The sequence below is a fragment of the Dermacentor andersoni genome, chromosome 1, assembly GCF_023375885.2.
Source record: "Dermacentor andersoni chromosome 1, qqDerAnde1_hic_scaffold, whole genome shotgun sequence".
Lineage (NCBI taxonomy): Eukaryota > Metazoa > Arthropoda > Arachnida > Ixodida > Ixodidae > Dermacentor > Dermacentor andersoni.
In genome coordinates, this window is record NC_092814.1 from 246,088,432 (window position 1) to 246,109,287 (window position 20,856).

The 20,856-nt window shown below is 46.0% G+C and overlaps 1 protein-coding gene across 1 annotated transcript in view; it reads right to left on the reverse strand.

The window, feature by feature from the left end:
* The window catches only part of LOC126548015 (N(G),N(G)-dimethylarginine dimethylaminohydrolase 1), an 85,423-nt gene that overhangs the window by 46,887 nt on the left and 17,680 nt on the right, over nucleotides 1–20,856 (reverse strand). Inside the window, exons 2-3 of the mRNA XM_050196094.3 lie at nucleotides 8,213–8,315; nucleotides 7,781–7,974 (exon numbers count right to left, since the gene is read on the reverse strand). Coding sequence (XP_050052051.1) covers nucleotides 7,781–7,974; nucleotides 8,213–8,315 — 297 coding nt within the window. The remainder of the gene's footprint in view (nucleotides 1–7,780; nucleotides 7,975–8,212; nucleotides 8,316–20,856) is intronic.

Genomic DNA, 20,856 nt, shown 5'->3' on the forward strand with positions numbered 1-20,856 from the left:
GTGCCATCTATGGCCAGTCAGCATGCTGGCTTGAGTGAACTGTGGCTACTACTGCACCATAGCTGTATGCTATGGCACCAGCTCGGTGGCAGTTTCTGGCGGGTTTCTTCGTGCTCATGTGGTCTGTTTAGCATGAAATGGAGTCTTCTACGTGGGGAACACTTCTGTGAGGCATACTCAGGTGATTTAAGTCGGCATGGCTGGAGTTTCTGCTGGTGTTAAGGAGGACAGAGCACCAAGTTCAGTGGGTGCGCATTTGAGCCTACAATCTGCCTCAGACCCGCCGTGGTTGCTCAGTGGCTATGGTGTTGGGCTGCTGAGCACGAGGTCGCGGGATCGAATACTGGCCATGGCGGCCGCATTTCGATGGGGGCAAATTGCGAAAACACCCGTGTACTTAGATTTATCTGCACGTTAAAGAACCCCAGGTGGTCGAAATTTTCGGAGTCTTCCACTACGGTGTGCCTCATAATCAGAAAGTGGTTTTGGCACGTAAAAACCCAGAATTAAATTTTTTTACAATCGGCCTCAGAGATCAGTTAGGTATTGCCGAAAATTCGTTTCGCGAACATGACCTTACTTCTGTGTTCTCACAGTAACTCTAAGCTATGGTTTAGCAGCAATGAGTAGTTACAAAACACATGATTCTAACAGCATGGGTACCGTTCTGCTGCATGAGGTTTCCGTGCACGAATAAAATAGTCTTGGTTAATAACTGCATACAGTACAATGTGAATCACACTTGTCGGGTGGTCGAAAGACCAAATGCAGACTACGCAAGCTTATTGTTGTCTTATTGTTGCGTTATCCCACATTCTATGCTTCTGTTTTTCCGGACAAGAAAAAAATTTTTTTTTGTTAGTCCATTCATCCACAAAGCACTCTCCCATCTTACGGATATTGTGTCCTTACAAACTGCCGCTCAAATCTTTTTATGCGATCCCTTTTGGATATTATGCCTTAGATGGCAAAAAGGCAATGCTGATCGAAGCACAAAGCTTGTATGAATTGTGATGGTTTACCAACCGCAGTGCTTGCTGTGTTGAACAAGACCTTTGGCTTCATACAGGAGGCTAACATAGACATGGCAATTTGAAGTTTACTAGACTTTAAATGCATGAGAACAATGCCGGTGGCTGATGCAAATGTTTTATAACACTTGGCGCTTGGATGTTTTGGGGTTGCATTGGCTTGGCTGTGCATGAGCACTCTTATGTTTTAGTTCCCACGTCAAGTGATCAAACAGGGAGAAGATTTTCCAATTCACGCTGGCAACTCACAGATGCCGATTCTCTTCGTCGAGTGAAAACCGATACAATCAATATAGTTCACAACACATACATACACCGTGGCTGATGACGTGCATCACATTTTTGCACAGCCAAAGAAATTTCCAGATACTGTGGCTACTACTGCACCTGAAGGCTACACAGTGGTTGTTTGATGACCTCGTATAAACGGACATCACGTAAATTACGCTCGGAACTAGCTAAAACACCTCAAAATTGTTCCACAGCGCACGACCAGAAACACATTTAAGCAGTGCCGCACCAGCTCGCACAAGCCAGAGAGGAGGAAAGCCTCGCTGCACACCATTTCCACCTCGCCCAATGAAAAGGTCTACAGCTACAGCTGAATGCAGGCCACCTTTCCGCCTTTTCTTTGCGAGTTTAATTTTCGCATACATTGTGCACATGTTTTTATCCATTTGCCATGCCTTAAATGTGCAAAAAGAGCGAGAAGCGGTGACTGACGTCAGGAATGTCTGACACGCGGTGCGCCTTTCTTTTTCTTAGTCGCTGCACACATCAGATAGAGTAAAGCTGAGTAGTAAACAAAACACTGGTATTCCTGTTTTAGTTGAAGCCTACAGTGCAATCGCGTCATCCACAACTAAAGAATTACGTAACTGCAATCTTGCATTTGACAATCCTCTGTGGCAAAAATTGTTTTGCGCCACCCAGACCAACTGATGAGCGAAATATGCATATCATCTAATAAAAAAAAAGGGGGGGGGGGGGGAACAAGCTCAAGCTGTCTCAATCGGCCCTGAATAGCTCTCCCCAGGCAGCAAGAGTTATCATCCATAGATTATGTGATTAAGTGATAGCTGCGTGGTGCAGTGATTTCGTTTGACCTTTTCACAATTTTTTTTTTCTCGTGTTAACTGATCTGGTGTTCTGTTATAGTGCCCAATACATTTCATTTGTCATGCAGGTGTGTGATATATACAGCAAAACCTTCTCCGGAATGAACAGTGTCGGTGCATCCACACTGTTGGTTGCCTTCAGCGTACTCTTAATTTTTGCACGAACAGCAGCTGTGATATGGAATGTTGCAATTTAAAATTATGTTCTTTTAGGCGCCGAAACTAAGATCTAATTATGTCAGGCATACCGTACCGGGGGCTCCATATTAATTAGACCACATGGGCTTCTTTAATGTGCACGCAATGCACAAGCGCTTTTTGCATTCAGTCTCCACTGGAATGTGGTCGCTGTGCCGGGATCGAACCCACGACACAGAGCTCAGCAGTGCAACGCCGTAGCAAATACATAGGCTACTGTGGCGGGTAACATGGAATAATCTCTGAAAGTGAGCAGCACCAGTGTACACAAGTTTCTTTTTCACAATGTTTTCATTCCCTTCAGCATGATATTTCGGCGCATACAGAAACACTGAACGGCATCCTGTGTCAGGTGCGGCTGACTGATTGCACAGTATTTTCACAACTTTGCTATTGATTACATGGCAATAAGTGCTTTGTCGGTGAATGCTGGCTACATTGAAGAGATGCTTACAAATGACGGTCATGAGTCCTTTGTATCTCCATTTTATATTATGGGCCTACTTGTTCCATCGCAAAGTCACAAAGCATCCTTTGGAGCTCAAAAATGACACCTTTTTCTGCCGTGCACGATTTGTGCCAATTCTTCAGCCACATAAAAACACATGCCTGCTTTCGTAGGCATGGTGCTGCTACATCCTCCTTCTGCGAAGCTCGCACCACGAAATAATGCGTTTAGCAAATGGTGCACTTCTAGAATACTGTTAACACATTGCACGCTGGCTCAATGCATGTACGGCCACCATGCTGGGGACGCTATGCACTCCTGACGACGACAATACCCCGGAGAAGCCCTAGCGGCGGTCAAAATTTTGATCACATTTTGTGCGCTCCTCTCCCACGGTGCACATATGACACCTGCTGCACTGCCCTTTCTAGCCACCATACACTTAGCGACACCGCGACCCCAAATCGCTGCTAAATGTACTTTGGTACACTACGGACACTTATAGCATGTTCTTGTGCCCATATCTAACTCCCAGGTTGCACACTCCTCACCTAAAGCCTGTTTTCCGCTGTAATGAGTTTAATTTTGTCCTCGAAGATTCACGAGAGCACTTTCAAACGGGAAACTTTCATACTGCGTTCCTAATGACTTATGTCATATGTTAGGCCCTTTTTACCAATTGTTGGGCACGACTAAAGTGGTCATTTTGAGGCTGACTGAAAAACCACCTCCGTACTCATACTTCGCATTAAAAAGTACTTCGCTATATTAAAATTTTAATTCAATTCTAGGGTTTTACGTGCCAAAACTACCATAGTTATAAGGAATGCTGTGGTATGAGGAACTCCAGATTAATTCTGACCACCTGGGGTCCTTTAATGTGCACCTACGTGCCAAATGTGCACAAACATACTTGCATTTTGCCCCAATCGACATGCGGCTGCCTCGGCCGGAATTGAACCCGCTACCTCGAGCTCGCAACGCCATAGCCACCGGGCTACGGCTGTGGGTACTACAAAATGCACTGCACAAAATATCTGCGCTATCGCACTTCCTTATTTCGTGAAACAAAGCAAAGGGCCCAAATAGCAAAAATTTTCTTTTGCCTACGGAAAGAGCTGCGGAATTTGCGCTAGATAGCCTGCCCCTCTTGATTTTGAACATGCAACCAGGGTTGAAACAAGCTATGCAGAAGTGCTGAACGGCATGACAACGTGGTGCTTCAGAAAAACTTCGGAAAGGCAGGGGCACTTCGATTCGGTTCTCACTCTTACTCAACGTTAGGCGCGTATATAGTTATTGTGCAGCTGCATTTTGATTGCTGTCTGCCGGTGAGTTGTGGAAAGAAAGGTGGTTGTATGGTGCCGGACCTTGTTACTACATTTTATTCAGTGTGAAGCAAGTTATATTTGCGGACAAATTTCTGTGGCAATGAAGGGACAGCTACAAAGACAAAACGCATGCAAGTAAGAGTGCTCTTGAAAAAATAAGTCCTAAACTCTTGTGCGCTTTGGTTTATGATGGGGAAGAGAACACAATACAATGCTATTTAAAACAGCAAACTAAGACAAAATACACCACCAACTGTTAGATTTGACTTATTTTTCTATTTTTCTCTTCTGCGTTTGGGCAAATGCAAAGTTATTGCATGTGGAAGTTATATGTTGATTCAGTGTCTGCTCCAAGAAATCAAAAGCGCTGCCAAACACTGCCGTACTACTAATTGGCACGTTAACACAGTACACTAGCTGCACCCCTCTAACTTGCCCTTCATTACCAAAGAAAGTTAAAAAAAATATGGGGTATTACATACCAAAACCACAATCTGATTATGAGGCATGTCGTAGTGGGGGACTTCGGAAATTTCGACCACCTGGGGTTCTCTAACGTGCACCTAAATCTAAGTACACAGGTGTTTTCGCATTTCGTTTATAATCTTTTCATAAGTCTGTTTCGTGCCGACAGAAAACTCGGCCCAGCTGTGCATTGCTGAACTATGCAACCTCCTCGCATCACACATGTGCGTAGGGCGCAGTCTCGCCGTGGCATGCGTGCACTTCGCCTTCCCTCTCCCCAGCCGAGTAGAAGCAAGTGCTTGCTTAGCTGTGACATCACAGATATGCTAGAAAGCTCTGAGCAGCTGGTGCGCTGACAGACATGTCGCCTCTCTCGTCTAGTGAACATGCGTGCACAGCTACCACGGGGCGACCGAAGAAAGGCAAGACTCCCGAGGAAGAAGCAGCCTGCAAGGAAGCTCGGCGCGCGGCTCAGCAGGACTATGATCGATGAAGGAGAGCTGATCCTGCCCATCGCGCCGAGGCCGCCGCCGACAAACACCGTCGCCGAGCCGATGAGCCTGAGTAGCCGAGCCATGCAATAACATAGAAAAACTTAGCAAAACCTAACAACACTTAGTATGAACCTACGCGAGCCATGTATAACCTCGCAAAACTTAGCAAAACCTAGCAAAAGCCGGAACTAGCTCCACTGTGACCCAGCCTTGCACCATTAGTGCAAACTGCTCACATATTTTTCAAATCGGCTCATTATTAGCCGAGATAGAAATATTTTATTGTCGCGAATCCATGATTTCAGGAGGCGAGCTTCGCCGCAAATATACACGCTCTCTCGACTTGCCCCGTCTAGCCTGCGCAAGCGAAATTCCTTCCCTGCGTTCTCCCATACCAGACCTCAAGGATCGCGTGATGCATAAGTCATGGCCCCGCCTTCATTTTTTTTCTTCTCACTTTTCTGCGGCGCGGCGCACTTCCGCTGATGGCGTCGCATGCAAGCTGTTGCGATTGTCTCGTTTCGCGCAGCACACGATTTTGGGCGTTGTGCACACGGACGCCTGACTAGCGGTATAAGTCTGCGCTACAAGAACACTGAGGTAGACACAAGCGGTTCACAGAGCAAGATCCTGCGCTGGAATATGGTAGAAAATGACAGTTTCGTTTTCTGGTTGCGTGACTGCACGACGTGGGAACAAGCAGACGAAATGGAAGTGAATCTCTCTTACTGTGGTGCGAAGTAAAACAAAAACATGCAGACATTCGGTGTGTGTGTTTTCGTATTTCCCTAAGCTTTAATTCGTCTATCAAGGCAATATATTACACAAATAACAGATGTTGCCTTGAATAATTCTTGAAATCGCGTGCCACCACAAGCGACGTCGCAGAGCGAACATGTGTAGGTAGGCACACTAGCTGCATTAACACGTGTACGTCACCTTCCGGCTTGGAGCGCGGCGGCCGCGAGGAGAATGGAAAACTGCGTTCTATTTGAAATTTTGAAATTTCAGATCTTTCCGCGGTGCGTAGCGATGTAATACTTTGCAGACACGATCGTTATCACGCAATTTATGCACTCCGCTTGTCAGGTCAAGATGGCCAGACCTGGTGAGGGGCCCTTTAAGGGAAAGCCATACGTCACGTTCGCAGGAGCCAAGCTCGTCGCGACATGAACGATCGTGATAGAGCTGCACTATCCCTGTGGTCTACCCATTTTATCTACCACAATTGATGATCACTTTTACGAAATTGCATATATGAGCTATGGTAGATGTTCGATTTCTTCTGAACGAATCCCGTTGTATGTCTGAGATGTCACCTAGCACTGGATATTTTGTTACAAACAGCTTAGTGGAGCAATCTGTCAAAACACATGCAAAACAGCAGCCATGAACCATCATCTGGCGCGCGCTTTTGGCCATGCCTGAATGAGTTCAGAATACGAAGAAAGAAAGTTGTTTACCATGCGATTATAGCACTTAAAAAAGAAAAGCATGACAAATTTCAGAAGTAGTCGTCTGGATGTTGGTCATCGAAGAAAGCGACAAACTGTGCTGAAGCAGTGGCACTGCCATCGTCAACTTTGTTTATCTGCGGCTTCTCCATACAACCATGCAACGCGGCTTCTCCGCATTGCAGTGTTTGCCGCATTGCAGTGTTTGTCGTATCTTGCCACACAACGATAAACGTCGCCTGGCTCACCCGCATTTCCTTTCTGCAACGCTGCGAGCCTGGTACTTCCAAGTCATGAACGGCATGCGCGCTATCAGCATGACAGAGCATTCTCGACAGGAAAGTAGAGATCGCAGCGTTTTCAGGAAACGCAAGCAATACAGATGACGATTACTGTTGTGTGGCAAATAGACACCCCAAAGGGGTGTACATTTGTTTAACAGTGTGTCAAATTCACTCCAAAAGCAGTTGCACCCTTTGTGGTGTATATTTGCCACACAACGATAATCGTCATCTGTCTTGTCCGCATTTCCTTTTTTTAATGCTGCGAGCCCGGTACTTCGAAGTCGCGAATGTTATAAGCATGACAGAGCATTCTCGACAGGAAAGTAATGAGCGCAGCATTTTCAAGAAAGGAAATACAAGCAAGACAGATGACGATTATTGTTGTGTGGCAAATATACACCCCAAAGGGTGCAACTGTTCTTAGAGTGTTGTCTATCAGATCAGGTGAAACCACAGCTTCGCTGGCCAACCAGCTTCACAGCGTGGATTGGAGCCGCACGGTGATGGTTCTTCAAATGAGGGCTAACGATGTGACGCATTTGCAGCGAGTCAACTCCCGTTGAACAAATTAACGAGAGTACAAAATGCCACCTAACGATATTTAAATTCCAGTACTAAATACTGTTTAGCAAAATATTTGTGAACTACCAAATACTCGCAAAAGTATATAAAATACAATAAGGCATTGACTCAAGCTATTAAAGTTGGTATGACACCGGTCTGTTCACTGTGCTATACTGTCGCACAAAGGACAAATAAAAGAAACTGACACACATGTGCGCAATTATGAAGAGTGCTGAGACCAGAATAGTAAACCGAATGATGTCGTATCAACTTGTCCTAGTTGAAGCCTTATTGGGCATAAGTTTGCGCTAATTTGCTACCTGGCACTGCACAATACAAGAAATGATTTGTTGTTATGGTTGTCACCGCGGAATATACTATATCGAACAGTACCCTTTTCACAGCCTGTGCCTCCGGGCTGTCTGACAGGCAGATGACATCGGGGCCAGCCATGGACAAAAGGGCCTTGAGATGGTTTCGCTTGGGCAGTTTTACAGGTGTCACAGGATATTCGGGGAATGCAGCAGCCAGTGCCCGTGCTCCTGCCTCATTTGTCCAAGCTGATATACCCACAAAGAACTCACGACCTGCAATGCACACCCATGATCTACTGTATGTAGGGAAGCGAAGCTTTCAGGAAGGATATCTTTTATGGCATACAACACAGAATTAATGAGAAAAGCAAATATAAACTTCATTTACACTTAGGAATAGGTAATGTAAAAGTCACAAATTTAATTTGGAGGCAGAAACTGTGATGTTTAGTTCAATGTAATGCTTCTTCCCATATTTAAGAGAAATGTCTTACTGTGGCTGTGGGCATACCTGTGAAAAGCACGTTTCCACCTTGAATAATTGCCATTGGATCCCGGATTTCCATTACTGCAATGCCCAGTTCTTTCTTGATGGTAGCCCGTATTATGTCCAGCTGCAATGTAAAAAAAAAGCTTTCACTTATGTTTCATCAATTTGGTTTGCACTGGCGACTCTGCTGAAACACACACGAACGAGAAGGTTAACCGAGAAGCTTGATTAACTATTGGCTTCATATGGCTGAACCACACATCACAGACAGCCCCAGAAATGTATTTATTGACTGGTCGTGTAAAAAGAAAAAAAAAAGGGCAGCTCTAACGCACTTGGAATCTACATTACACGAAGCGTTCTTGAAACCTTTCAATTAAATGCTATGCAAAGAATCGTACAATGCGTGTAATTTTATTTCCAACTACGCGCAGAAATCACCCACATTCTCCCATCACATTTTTCTTTTGGCTTTGTGGCAACGCGCGTGCAACTGTTCGTGTTCTGCACAGTGTTTTACAGCATATCGAATATCTGCTTTGGCCGGCAAGATGCTCCATCTTGGCTTTGAGAATGCGCTTCAGTTCCATGACGCAGGTGCAAATGCCACACCTACTTTCACAGCGCAAGTTTTTGTGTGCTCAGCCTTTGGCACGCGACCATGGATTACAGCAGTATCCGGGATCGGCCCAGTCCACTCAGTGACAAACCAACCGAGCAGCCACGGAACACCTTAGGGAGGCAGGCAAAAACGTTTTGCTTTAAAAGTAAATAGTTATGGGTGCTACATGTACTATCGTCTTCTTTATGAATGGAAATACGTGAGTGCGTGACAAATAGTGAAATGTGAAAATAAGAGTGGTGCCATTCCTTTTATTGCCCACACTTCTCGCACTAAAGAGGATGGAAGACTGGGCGAGTTGGTATTGATTCATGGCAAATAAGCAACAGTGCACTGAAAACATCTTCGTTTTCAGTGTGCTGTTGCTTATTTGCCATGAATTTTCTTGCACGTTACCTTCTTTCTGCATTGACACAGCATGCGAGCGACGAAGAACGGAAGACCGTACTGATAGGGTGATCATGTCATGCTCCCCGTTTACAGCGATACAGTGCGTCCAAAGGAGTATAAAGAAAAACTGCTGGAGTGGAGGGAGTGCCCGTCAAGTGAAGCCGCGGCGGCATCATCTTGCGGGGGGCAAAAGCATGCTGGTCGCCGCAGCTTATGTATTTCGGGTCGTCGTATCTTGCCATGAGCGGTGCTGTGCGGATACCAAAATATGCTGCGCGCTCGGGTGTTTTTAGGAAAGGTGACGTACAAATCGTTGACATGTTAGCATTGTCCTCATTTAGATAAAGCTGCAGATCTGCACTGCCTTGCGCTAAAATAAAGGGAAATTTTATATTTCAGGCTAAAAGGAAACAGCCGCTACCAATGTTCCGAGACTCTCCATGCAATGAGCATGCTAAAGCACCGGCAACACTTGATGATAATGAAGATAATAATGAGTACTTATGTTTGTTGCATGTAATGCTATTTCTCATGCTACATTATTAGTTTTTAATTTTTCTTGTTCCGACAGCTTTCATGATTGCTGAATTTCTACATTAAAGAAGGTGAACAAACGCTAATTATTGCGCTAATTTTTCTTCTACTTGGCGGCAGCTGCATATTGATGCCGATAAAATGGGAAAATGCCCGAGTACTCGGATATCTATGATCCGGAGACCTCCAATATGGCTCGCCTCATAGCTCACAGTGCTGCATTTGAACTTTAAAATCCCTGAAGCAATTAAAAACCACCGGAAAGGTCGGCGAACAGCGCTGCGAAGGTCTTGGCAAGCCACTTCTTGCCCCTCCCCCCCCCACAGGATGGCCGGCGGCGGCTTCACCCGAGCCCATAGGCCAGTATAGGCAACTTCCACTCCAGCAGTTTTTCTTTAACCTCCTTGGTGCGTCCTTATCAAATTCTAATGAAACGGTTGCTGCTCCCAGGCGTGTCACAAGGCAGGCTAAGAATAAAAACATATGTTCGGTACAAAGGTGCAAGCAGAAGGAATGGCGTCCTTCTCTACTTTTATTTTTGCCTCTCGCCGCGGCGCCGCGATTGTGTGTTCCCTTTCATAAAAATTGCCACAGTACTTGAAAATAAATGTGCGGCCAGCAGATACTGCATGCAAACCATACTTGATAGCACCGTGCATCATGCCCCTACATAACATCATGCTTTAATATTTAAGCACTAACTTCATCATAAACATAATTATCTGTAGACAGGTAAAGCTACAAGGATTGTACAAGTGTAACACCTAAGGAGGAGGAGGAAAAACTTTATTTGCTCTAATTGCTTAGAAATTAGCGGTGGCAGAGGTGGTCGGCCGTCTTCATGGTCTTCTTCCCTATCTGCGCATGGTCGACGCCCCTATTCCAGGGCACCACTGAGGGTGGCTACTCGGTGAGCGTGCCTTACTAGTCCATGCTGGACTTTCGGGTCACGGCTGGAGAGCACCCTCTCCCACTGCTCCGCACTTGGGTCTTTTATTTGAAGGAATTGTTGATTGTGAACGCATCCCCATGTAATGTGATATAAGGTGGGCTTGGCGCCACACCAGGGGCAAATGTCTCTATACTGGGTGGGAAACATCTTGCTTAGTGTGTTTAGTTTTGGGTATGTTCTTGTTTGCAGCCTCCTCCAAGAGGTCGCTTCATGCTGATTTAAGCTGTTGTGGGGCGGAGGGTATTTGTAACAGTAAACATGAAGAAATTACTGCAGAACAGCGATTCAACAGGACTGAGTCTCATACTTCCTGCTAACTTTCAGTCACCTGTGAGGCTGTTTCCCACAACAGTGACCATATGTTAGTCAACATAGTGAGCTCCAGCAGTGATGACCGTGCTGCTAATCCTGTCAAGTACAAGAATCCTGGACACTGATTACTGCGGCAAAGCCGACCTTGGGGCCACGCGGTCGGCGTAACTCTAAGGGAGGCATTTTTTTTTATCAATTGCTGAGCAATGCCTCATTTTGCGCAAGTTGCACTTTAGGCACTCAATCCTGACAAAGATCTCGCACTATATGTCACGCCTAGTTCCGCTGGCTGGATTGTTTTCCTGTGACACTGTTGTAGACCCCTTTAAAACACGTGGGTGATTTTTAAAATGCTGATTGCAGCCAAGCGATAATTCATCAACAAATTGCACTTTAGTGGTATATACTCTACACACTCGTAAAATGGTTGCACTCTTTGGGGTGTATATTTGTCCCACAACGATAATCGTCTGTCTTGCTTGCGTTTCCATTCTTGAAAACTAGGCGCTTGCAACTTTCCTGTCAAGAATGCTATGTCACGCTGATAACGCGCAAGCCGTTCCTGACTTGGGAGTACCGGGCTTGCAGCGTTAAAGTAAATGCGGGCAAGACAGATGACGATTATCGTTGTGGGAAAAGTCGCGAACAGGTTGCGCATTATCAACGTGACACAGCATTCTCGACAGGAAAGTAGCGAGCGCTGAGTTTTCAAGAAACACAAGCAAAGCAGATGATGATGATTATTGTTGTGGGACAAGATAGGCTCCAAAGGGTGTAAACTTTTTTAAGAGTGCACTCTGGTGCACTCTGAAAAACGTTTCACGCTCAGAAAAACACTTTTATGTAGCACGTGTTGAGCAGGAGAAAGCTGCATCGGGTGTTTTTCATGTTGCTCTACAATTTTTTCATTGACACTTTTCACCTAATTATACTATTTGAGAAGTTAATTAAGACTAATTGCCTAATTAGCCTGAATGCAAAAAATAATCTGAATATCTCCAAGTGACGGCAAGCAACATTACCTTGGTTCTGTCCAGCTACGTGGCATTTGGATATTTTTAATGGTTGGCTCAAGTTGCGTGGGACACCCTGTATAGACGCTCTGAACCACCCCCGACGTGGCGTGCAAGACAGCAACAGCAGCAGCACAGGAAAGTCGAAAGAAGAGGCAAACAAAACTTGCCTTTAAAATCCTTCAAACGTTGTCGTTAGTCACATTGGAGGAAAGCTATTGGTCTTCCATCTTGCTCTTTTATTTTGAACAAAGGGTTCCAACTCCTAACATTTGCACAAAATTTTGCTTGCCTCGCAGTTCCAAGGTTCTTGGAGGTCCAGCTTGGATTAAAGTCGCAAGTGCTGGGAACAAATCATCTGGCATTTGGATTCATTTCTATGTCGCTTGGATTAAATTGTGTGGAGAAATAATTAAATCGACTGGCGCTTGGACTAAATAAATAACCCATCGTTTGGAATAATTGGAGTGGAAAAACCTGTAATTTGCATAAGCGAAACCAAGTGCCGCTGCAAAGTCTCCCTCAGTAGTGCATCTGTATATGCTTCACAGAGTTGCGCAAAGGCCTGCCATTTCATTCGAAGCGTTACGGTGAAGGCACTCGTATTACTATACTTGCGGGCAACTTTCTGTGGCTACACTCTTGCTCTAAAAAACTGTTGCACCCTTTGAGGTGTATATTTGCCACACAACGATAATCATTATCTGTCTTGCTTGCATTTCCTTTCATGAAAACACTGCGCTCGTTACTTCCTTGTCGAGAATGCACTGTCATGCTGATAATGCGCATGCTGTTCGTGACTTGGAAGTACCATAGAGAAAGGAACTAAACAAGAGGGGACACTCGGCGAAAACTGGCAACAGGAAACATGTCACGCCTAGTGTCAACTCCATCCGTTAGTTGATGTGAGCATCGGAAAAAAGAATGTGAAATGAACTTACAGGCAATGTTTTATTTTTTTTTATTCCCTGCTAAAACTGAAAAGTGTTGCGTATAAATGAACTTATACTTCGCGACCTATTCTTCTTGCGTTACCTAGTATCAAGATAGTGGCACGCCAGACGCACCATATGATGCGTCAAGCACCAGACGTGGCACCCTGCCACCGAAGCGAGCGAGGCAGGCTGCGCATGTGAACTTCGCCTGTTCGGCGACACGTCTCTTCTGGATGTAGCCCGTTTATGGGGCTCCCAGCGTTTTCTTGCGTTCCTTCTGTATTTCGACATGGCACCACTGCACTATTGGACTGCGACAGTCTGCGACGCATTTCAAGCAGATTTAGGCTTATGGCACGAAACCCAGACTATAGTGACACAGTTAGCAAAAAATTGCTCGGCCTTTCTGGCGCAGTTAATTTGAGTTAATGACTCATACTGAGAGATTTTGCGATGCTTTCTATGAGCCCCAACGTTATTGTAACTTCTTTCGGTAGTTTTTGGCCATGGTTTCCGCACCCGCCTTTGTGACTCAGCGAAAAGCAGCTCGACTGTGGTGACGACTTCGCATGTACTGAATCTTACAGGGACAAGTTCGTGACGCTTTCCCTGACCCCCAACATTATTGTATTTAGCTACTTTATGGGATACTTCTGAGGTACGCCTGCCGCGCCTGCCGTTGTGCCGCAGTTAGCGAAAAACAGTTTAGCTGTGTGCTGCAGTTTCGCGTTTACTGAATCTTACTGGGAGAAGATCGTGACGCATTTCCTGACCCCCAAAATTATTGTAATTAATTTCGTAACCTTTTGGAATACTTTCAAGGCATGCTGGTTACGCATGGAGTCGTGAAGCAGTTAGCAAAAAAGCAAGCCGGCTGTCATGACAGTTTGGCGTGTACTGAATTTTAGTGGAACAAGGGAACAAGAGTTCAAGATCACAAGTCAGCCTCTAGAGTCTGTGGAGGAGTACGTTTACCTAGGTCAACCAATCACGGGGAACCCTGACCATGAGAAGGAAATTCACTCAAGAATAAAAATGGGTTGGATCGTATACGGCAGACATCATGAGCTCCTGACTGGGAGCTTACCATTATCATTGAAAGGGAAAGTATACAATCGGTGCATTTTACCGGTGCTTACATACGGCGCAGAGACTTAGAGACTGACAAAGAAGCTTGAGAACAAGTTAAAGACCGTGCAAAGAGCGATGGAACGATGAATGCTAGGCATAACTTTAAGAGACAGAAAGAGAGTGGTTTGGATCAGAGAGCAAAGGGGTATAGACGATATTCTAATAGACATTAAGAGAAAAAAGATGGCGCTGGGCAGGTCATGTAGTGCGCAGACTAGATAACCGTTGGACCATCAGGGTGACAGAATGGGTACCAAGAGAAGGGAAGCGCAGTAGAGGACGGCTGAAGACTAGATGGTGCGACGAAATTAGGAAATTTGCGGGGGGTGCTAGTTGGAATCGGTTGGCACAGCACAGGGGTAATTGGAGATCGCAGGGAGAGGCCTTCGTCCTGCAGTCGACATGAATAGGCAGATGATGATAACTTTTAGTGGGGCAAGTTTGCGAAGTTTTTTTATGGCCCTGCAACAACATAACCTTCTTTCGGTAATTACGCTTATCGAAAACATGATGAGCGACTGCCAAGAGTAATAACACAGGAGTGTGTTGCTTGCGCCGGCAGGACGCACAAAAAATAACGCCAAGGAGCTCCAAAACCAAGAACTTGAAAATTTGGTCTTCTGAGCGACTGAAAAGAGGCTTTGCACCCACGAATTTGTCTCGAGTGCAACTAGAAGGCATTCTGCGAGCGTCTAGCGTGGTCTGGTTGAGAGCATGTGTAGTGGCCGCTTTTTGTATACGCAGCGTACTATCACGTCGGTTGAAGCCAAGTTCTTTTGGAAACACGCAGTCGCCCGTGTATTTGTGCTCTTAAAGGGCCCCTGAAACGGTTCGGACAAATTTTATAGACGCGTGGGGTACAGCTAAAGTTAATCATTAGCACCACAATTTGTGTGAAACGTATCAAATTAAGAGAGCTACGGAGGATTACAAGTTACCCTCCTCCATAGCCATGCACTGTCTCCTCAACTCGTTTGCCGAGTGATCGGGGCTAAGCTCCGCCTTCACTGGCTCTGCATCATGATGGCATGTCGTGTCGTCGACTTCCGGTTCTCTAGGAGCGAGCGCGCGAAGCCTCTCCAAACTCTCTGCGGGCTGCTTGGCAGTCGACCCCAAGCAAGAGCTATCGAAACAGCGTGCGCTGCGAGCATTCTGTCGCAGCGCCGAACATGTCTGGTATTCCGGTAACCACAGGCGAGCTGGGCATTTCGACGGAATGGTGGAGGCATAAACCCAAGCTCATGAAGGAACTTTAGTGTAGATGTACGTGAGCTGCCTGATCGGTCTCCACGGTCCAGCCACCTGTTGGCGCAGAGCTTAACCAGCCAAACAAAGAGCTAGTATTGCCCTAACCAAGTGTAAAACATTTTAAACATTTACAAAAACAACATTTAACGATTACACTCCTGCAAAAAATTTGCACCAGCAGCAAAGAATACATTTCGTTACTGCTACTGTGTGTAGTTGAGCTCTGTGCCACCAGATGGCTGCACCGTGCAGACCATTCATATTTGCGCTTTTGCTCATCCTGTGAAAAGACAGTCAAACGGCCAGGCCCTGTCCCCAGTGATGCCATGGCTGCTGATTTATCAGTAGATCTACTGATTTTTAAAGTTTTCTGCTGATTCAGTGATAAAGCGCTTGAATCTGCTGATTCAGTGATAAAGCGCTTGAATCTGCTGATTTTCTTGCTTTTCTACTGAAACGAAAGTGAAATCTGCAACTTTTTCAGTACAGAGGATGGATGGATGGATGGATGGTCACAGAGGTTACAGAGGTTATATTAATGTAATGCCACCTAGCGAGAGAAAAAACGTGGTTGGCTCCGAGGTTAACATACATTCTTGCGTTTCCAGACTCTCAAACGTGGCGCTACCTCTGTCTTTGAGCAAAGTGGGGAAAAGGCATAGAGTTTCTATGCTCTATGGGAAAAGGTGAGGCGATGAATTTGTGGAAGTGGCTGCACTACCGAATCCCACAACTATGAAACCACCATTATCATCATCATCATGACAACCTATCTTTATGTGCACTGCAGCACGGAGGCCTATGGAGGCCTCTCCCAGCGATCTCCAATTACCCCTGTCTGAAGATACTATACCATAAAAAAATTAAATTATAGGGTTTTACGTGCCAAAACCACTTTCTGATTATGAGGCACGCCGTAGTGGAGGACTCCGGAAATTTCGACCACCTGGGGATCTTTAACGTGCACCTAAATCTAAGTGCACGGGTGTTTTCGCATTTCGCCTCCATCGAAATGCGGCCGCCATGGCCAGGATTCGATCCCGCGACTTCGTGCTCAGCAGCCAAACACCATAGCCACTGAGCAACCACGGCGGGTCCTAACTACCATCTGACGCCTTTGAATAGGCCATCGGAGGGCTTCACTGTTTCTAAATTCGTGCTTAACAATGGCTCTCTAGATCCCGGGGTTTTTCAAAAGTATCGCTAAGAATCTCGGGGTCAATTTTTGTACTATTTCCTGGAAGTTACAAATACTTCAACAGAGTACTAATATAAGCGCTGAATTTGTGGGCTCATAAACTGAGTGCAAAAATTGAAATTAAAAATCTACTGATTTCTACTGATTATTCGCGAAAAAATCTATCTTTTAATGTGCCGTGGCAACACTGCCTGTCCCCTTGCGTTTGCGCTTACCCTAATACCGGACTCGCGAAATGCTACTGCGATAGTAATGTTCCGGTGTAAAGTGACGGCTGAAAACGCGCAAATCCTGGCGCCAACCGGATGGCGGCAGTCCGATGCAGCCAGTCCGCTCGTCTGCTGCCTTGCAGAGGGACACGATGTCGCAGCTTGACATATTGCCAGTCGCTACGTTTGCAGTCCGCAACGCAACAAAGTCTAATCATAGTGCTCGCGAAAAGACAGACTGACTGATTGCGGAGCTCACGTCAAAATAGAGCACATTGTAATACACGCAGACGACGCTTGTTGTGTGCCGGAAGTGCTCAAGTGTAGTGAGAAATTGTTCTTGTGTATTCTATTTCTTTTTATAGACCGTTTTTTCGTAGACGCCGCCATATTGTGAACGCAGTGGCGCCGCCTATGAGCAGCGCCATACTGGCTTGGGTGAAAGCGGTCTTTTGCATGGCAGGTATACGCTCCGCGGTAGGTTCTGGCGTTTGTTTTCGCGGTCGTGCGGTCTGTTTAGTACGATGCGCGTATTCTACGTGGTAAACGGTTCTGTGAGACGAGCTGAAGTGGTTTAAGGCGTCATGGCCGGAATTTCTGCTGGCGTTGAGGTGGACGGAACACGCAGCGCGATGTGTGCGCGCATATTTGAGCCTACAATCAGCCTCAGAGACCAATTGTGTATTTCTGAATGTTCCAATCACTAATGTGACCTATTGCAGTATTATCCTCTATTTCTAAGCTGAGATTTAGGAGCCATGAAACATACGCGACGATCGTAACAGCGTGGGTACCGTTCTGCTACGATAGGAGCTGTGATGTTATACTTTGACAAGCGTTCAAACTGTTCGCTGCAGGTTACATTGCGTGACTACTTGGTTCGATGGATGAGGTTTCCGCCCCTGAATAAAATAGTTTTGGCAAGTAATAGCAGCATACCTTACAGTCTGAATTAAGCTTTTCCAGCAAATGGACTGTTTAGGAACTGCGCGAGCGTCCTAAGCAGTGGTAGGTGCTGGATTACATATATCTTTGTTCTATATACCGCACGGTCCAAGCATACGGCATCAGCGGTTATATATTTATAAACGTTGTGCGGCATGACTATGCGAGGTCCTATTGCGGCGTTACCCCGTTTTCTCTTGCTTTTTCGAGAAAGATGATAACCGAATTTTTTTTTTCGGTTGTGTTCGTTCCGTTCTCTACGACGCACTCACACGTATTACGGAAATTTTGTCCTCAGAAATAGGCATCGCATTCTTTTTATGCGATCCCTCTCATATATTATGGCTGTATACAGGCCAAAAAGGCAATGCCGAAGCGCACAGCTTACATATGTATCGTGCTGGTTCACCAACCGCAGTGATCGCTGTGTTGAGCAGCGCCATCGGCCTCATGCAGGAAGGCTAGCGTAGACATATGGTAATTTGAAGCCTACTAGACTTGAAATGCGCGAGAACGATGCCGGTGCATCACAAATATTTGATAGTGCCTGCCGCTTAGATGTTTCGTGGTTGCCTTAGGTTGGTCGTGCACGAGCATGCGCTCTTATGCTTTGTTTTACTCCCTACGCCAAGCGATTCGATAGTGAGCAGATTTACCATTTCATGCTGCTAATACAGAGACACCGGTTTTCTTTGTTGAATTAAAATCGATATAAGCAAAATAGTAAACAACACATACACGCACCGCGACTGATAATGTGCGTACACCGCGGCTGATAAAACGCGTCACATTTTTGCGCCCCCAAGAGATATTTCCGCCTACTGTAGTTACCGATGCACCGAAAGGCTTCCCTGACGACCTTATATGAACGGACATGGCGTAAATTTCGCAAAGTACGATCTAAAATATTCCGAAATCGTTCCGCAGCACGCGACAGCAATACTTTCAAGCAGCGCCGCGCCGGATCGCCCAAGCCAGAGAGGAGGAAAGGCTCTCCGCGCACCCTATCCTCCCCGCCCGATTAAACGGTCTAGAGAAACAAATTAACTAACATTCCAAATATTACGAACATAATTTGTTCACCATAAAGGAGGAAAAATTATCGATGACTTGCCCTACGGAGCCCATTGGATAGCTCGCCCTAAAAGAGCGATTTATGTCACATGGGTAGGGGCGGCTGAAAATTCTGCCGAGCAGCGTGCTGCGATCGGCAGCAATGTACATTTTTAAAACCTTATAATAAATTACACGCTTTACGCAGAGCACCTGGATGCGTCAATTAATGGTCAGAAAGACCTAATCTAACGACTCAGTATGTTTGTACAAAGTCGTCAAAATCGTTTCAGGGTCCCTTTAAAGGGCAGGAAATAAGGCCCGGGAATGAAGAATGCTTGAAAATCAGCTTTCTTCATATTTTATGGCATTGTTTGGGAGGAGTCTATTTGCTACGAAATGTATGTAAAAGTGAATTTCTTTGTAATCCAACCCATTCACACCTTACGCACGTTTCGCCCCTACACGCATTATTCCTGTTAGGTCTGTATATCAATATGATACATGCTTGTAATTTACTCTTTTTCAGCTGATGGCGTCCGGTGGAGCTTTGTATGGAAACTACTGTTGCTTACCTCGGGCCACAACTTTGGATGAATGCACAAAAAGCCAGGAATGAGCACTTATATAGAGCAAAATAAACATTTCATAATTTCAGAAGACATCTTGAGTTTACTTTATTTAATTGCATGTGGCACAGATTGATTGGAGGTTTGTAAAGATCGTTCGCAATCATTTTTAGTAAATAAACAGACTCCGCGCAAAGGCCGCGCGTAATTCAGTAGTAGAAGCGAAAAAAAAAAAAAATTGTCGCGCCGATCAGCGGAGCCGGCGTGGCGTGTACCAGCTGGCGTTCAAGACGCACGCGCCCAGAACCGAAACCGGAAGGTGTTGATCCCATCCGCTTGGTGCGCTACAGTCAATTCGGCCGCTGGGCTCTTGGGAGTGTCCGCTCTTGTTGTATTTCTTTCTTTATGGAAGTCCAGGGGGAGTATCCTGTAAGGGTCCACCTAGTGGACTGTCCATTTTGTCCGCTGCTGATTGGATGCAGCTGTACGGGAGAGGAGGAGACGAGCGGCCCGAGCCAATCACCAGCGACCGAAATGGACAGTCCACTAGGTGGACTCTTACAGAATACCCCCCGGGCTTGCAGCGTTAAAGAAAGGAAATGCGGCCAAGACAGATGACGATTATTGTTCATTTGTCTCGTCCGCATTTTCTTTCTTTAACGCTGCGAGCACGGTACTTCCAAGTCACGAACGAAATGTGCATTATATCAGCATGACAGAGCATTCTCGACAGGAAAGTAGCGAGCGCAGCGTTTTCAAGGAGGAAACGCAGGCGAGACAGATGACGATTATCGTTGTGCGGCAAGGTACGACCCAAAGGGTGTACTGTCGTGAGCAATATGAGAGGGAACACGCGAACGTGTGGCAAATAGCCTCGAGCCCGACGTGGGATGATTCGCGGCGGCCACTGTCGGAAACAAAGTGGGAATAGCGCCGCGGTTCCACTAACTGTTTGCACTCCCGCCTCGCTACTGCTACGAAACGGCAGCTGATTGCGTGTCACCAGCCGCTAGCGATGATATGAGTTCATATGAGCGCGCGTAGCCACATCCAATGATCCGTCAGGCTACGTAACTCTGAGGGATCGGCCGTGACGCAGCCTGCCGTGATACACAGGATTTGCTCGCATTTAGGTAGTGTTGGATTAGCATTGATACGCCTGTGTTATCTTTTCTTTTGTGGAATGTGCTTATAAAGTAGACCACGGCTGTCCGTGCCTAGCAGTCATATGTGTTTCAGCGCCTAACGATGTCGCGAGTGCCTTTGCATAAGCGTGATGAAGTCGTCGAATTGTCAAAGAAAGGTTACACGCACCGCAATGTTGCTGCCTTGACAGGCTGCCAGTTGAAGACGGTCAACAGGATAGTCTAAGCATACTGAGATGAAGGAAGCATTAAGTGTGCGCCGCACAAGAGGCAACCCCGCGCCACGTCGATGTACCAATACGTACGAGAGAGAGAGAGAGTGAAGAGGAAAGGCAGGGAGGTCAACCAGATATGAGTCTCCGGTTCAATACGTACAAATTTTTGCTGCAGTCAATGAGAAGCCATTTCA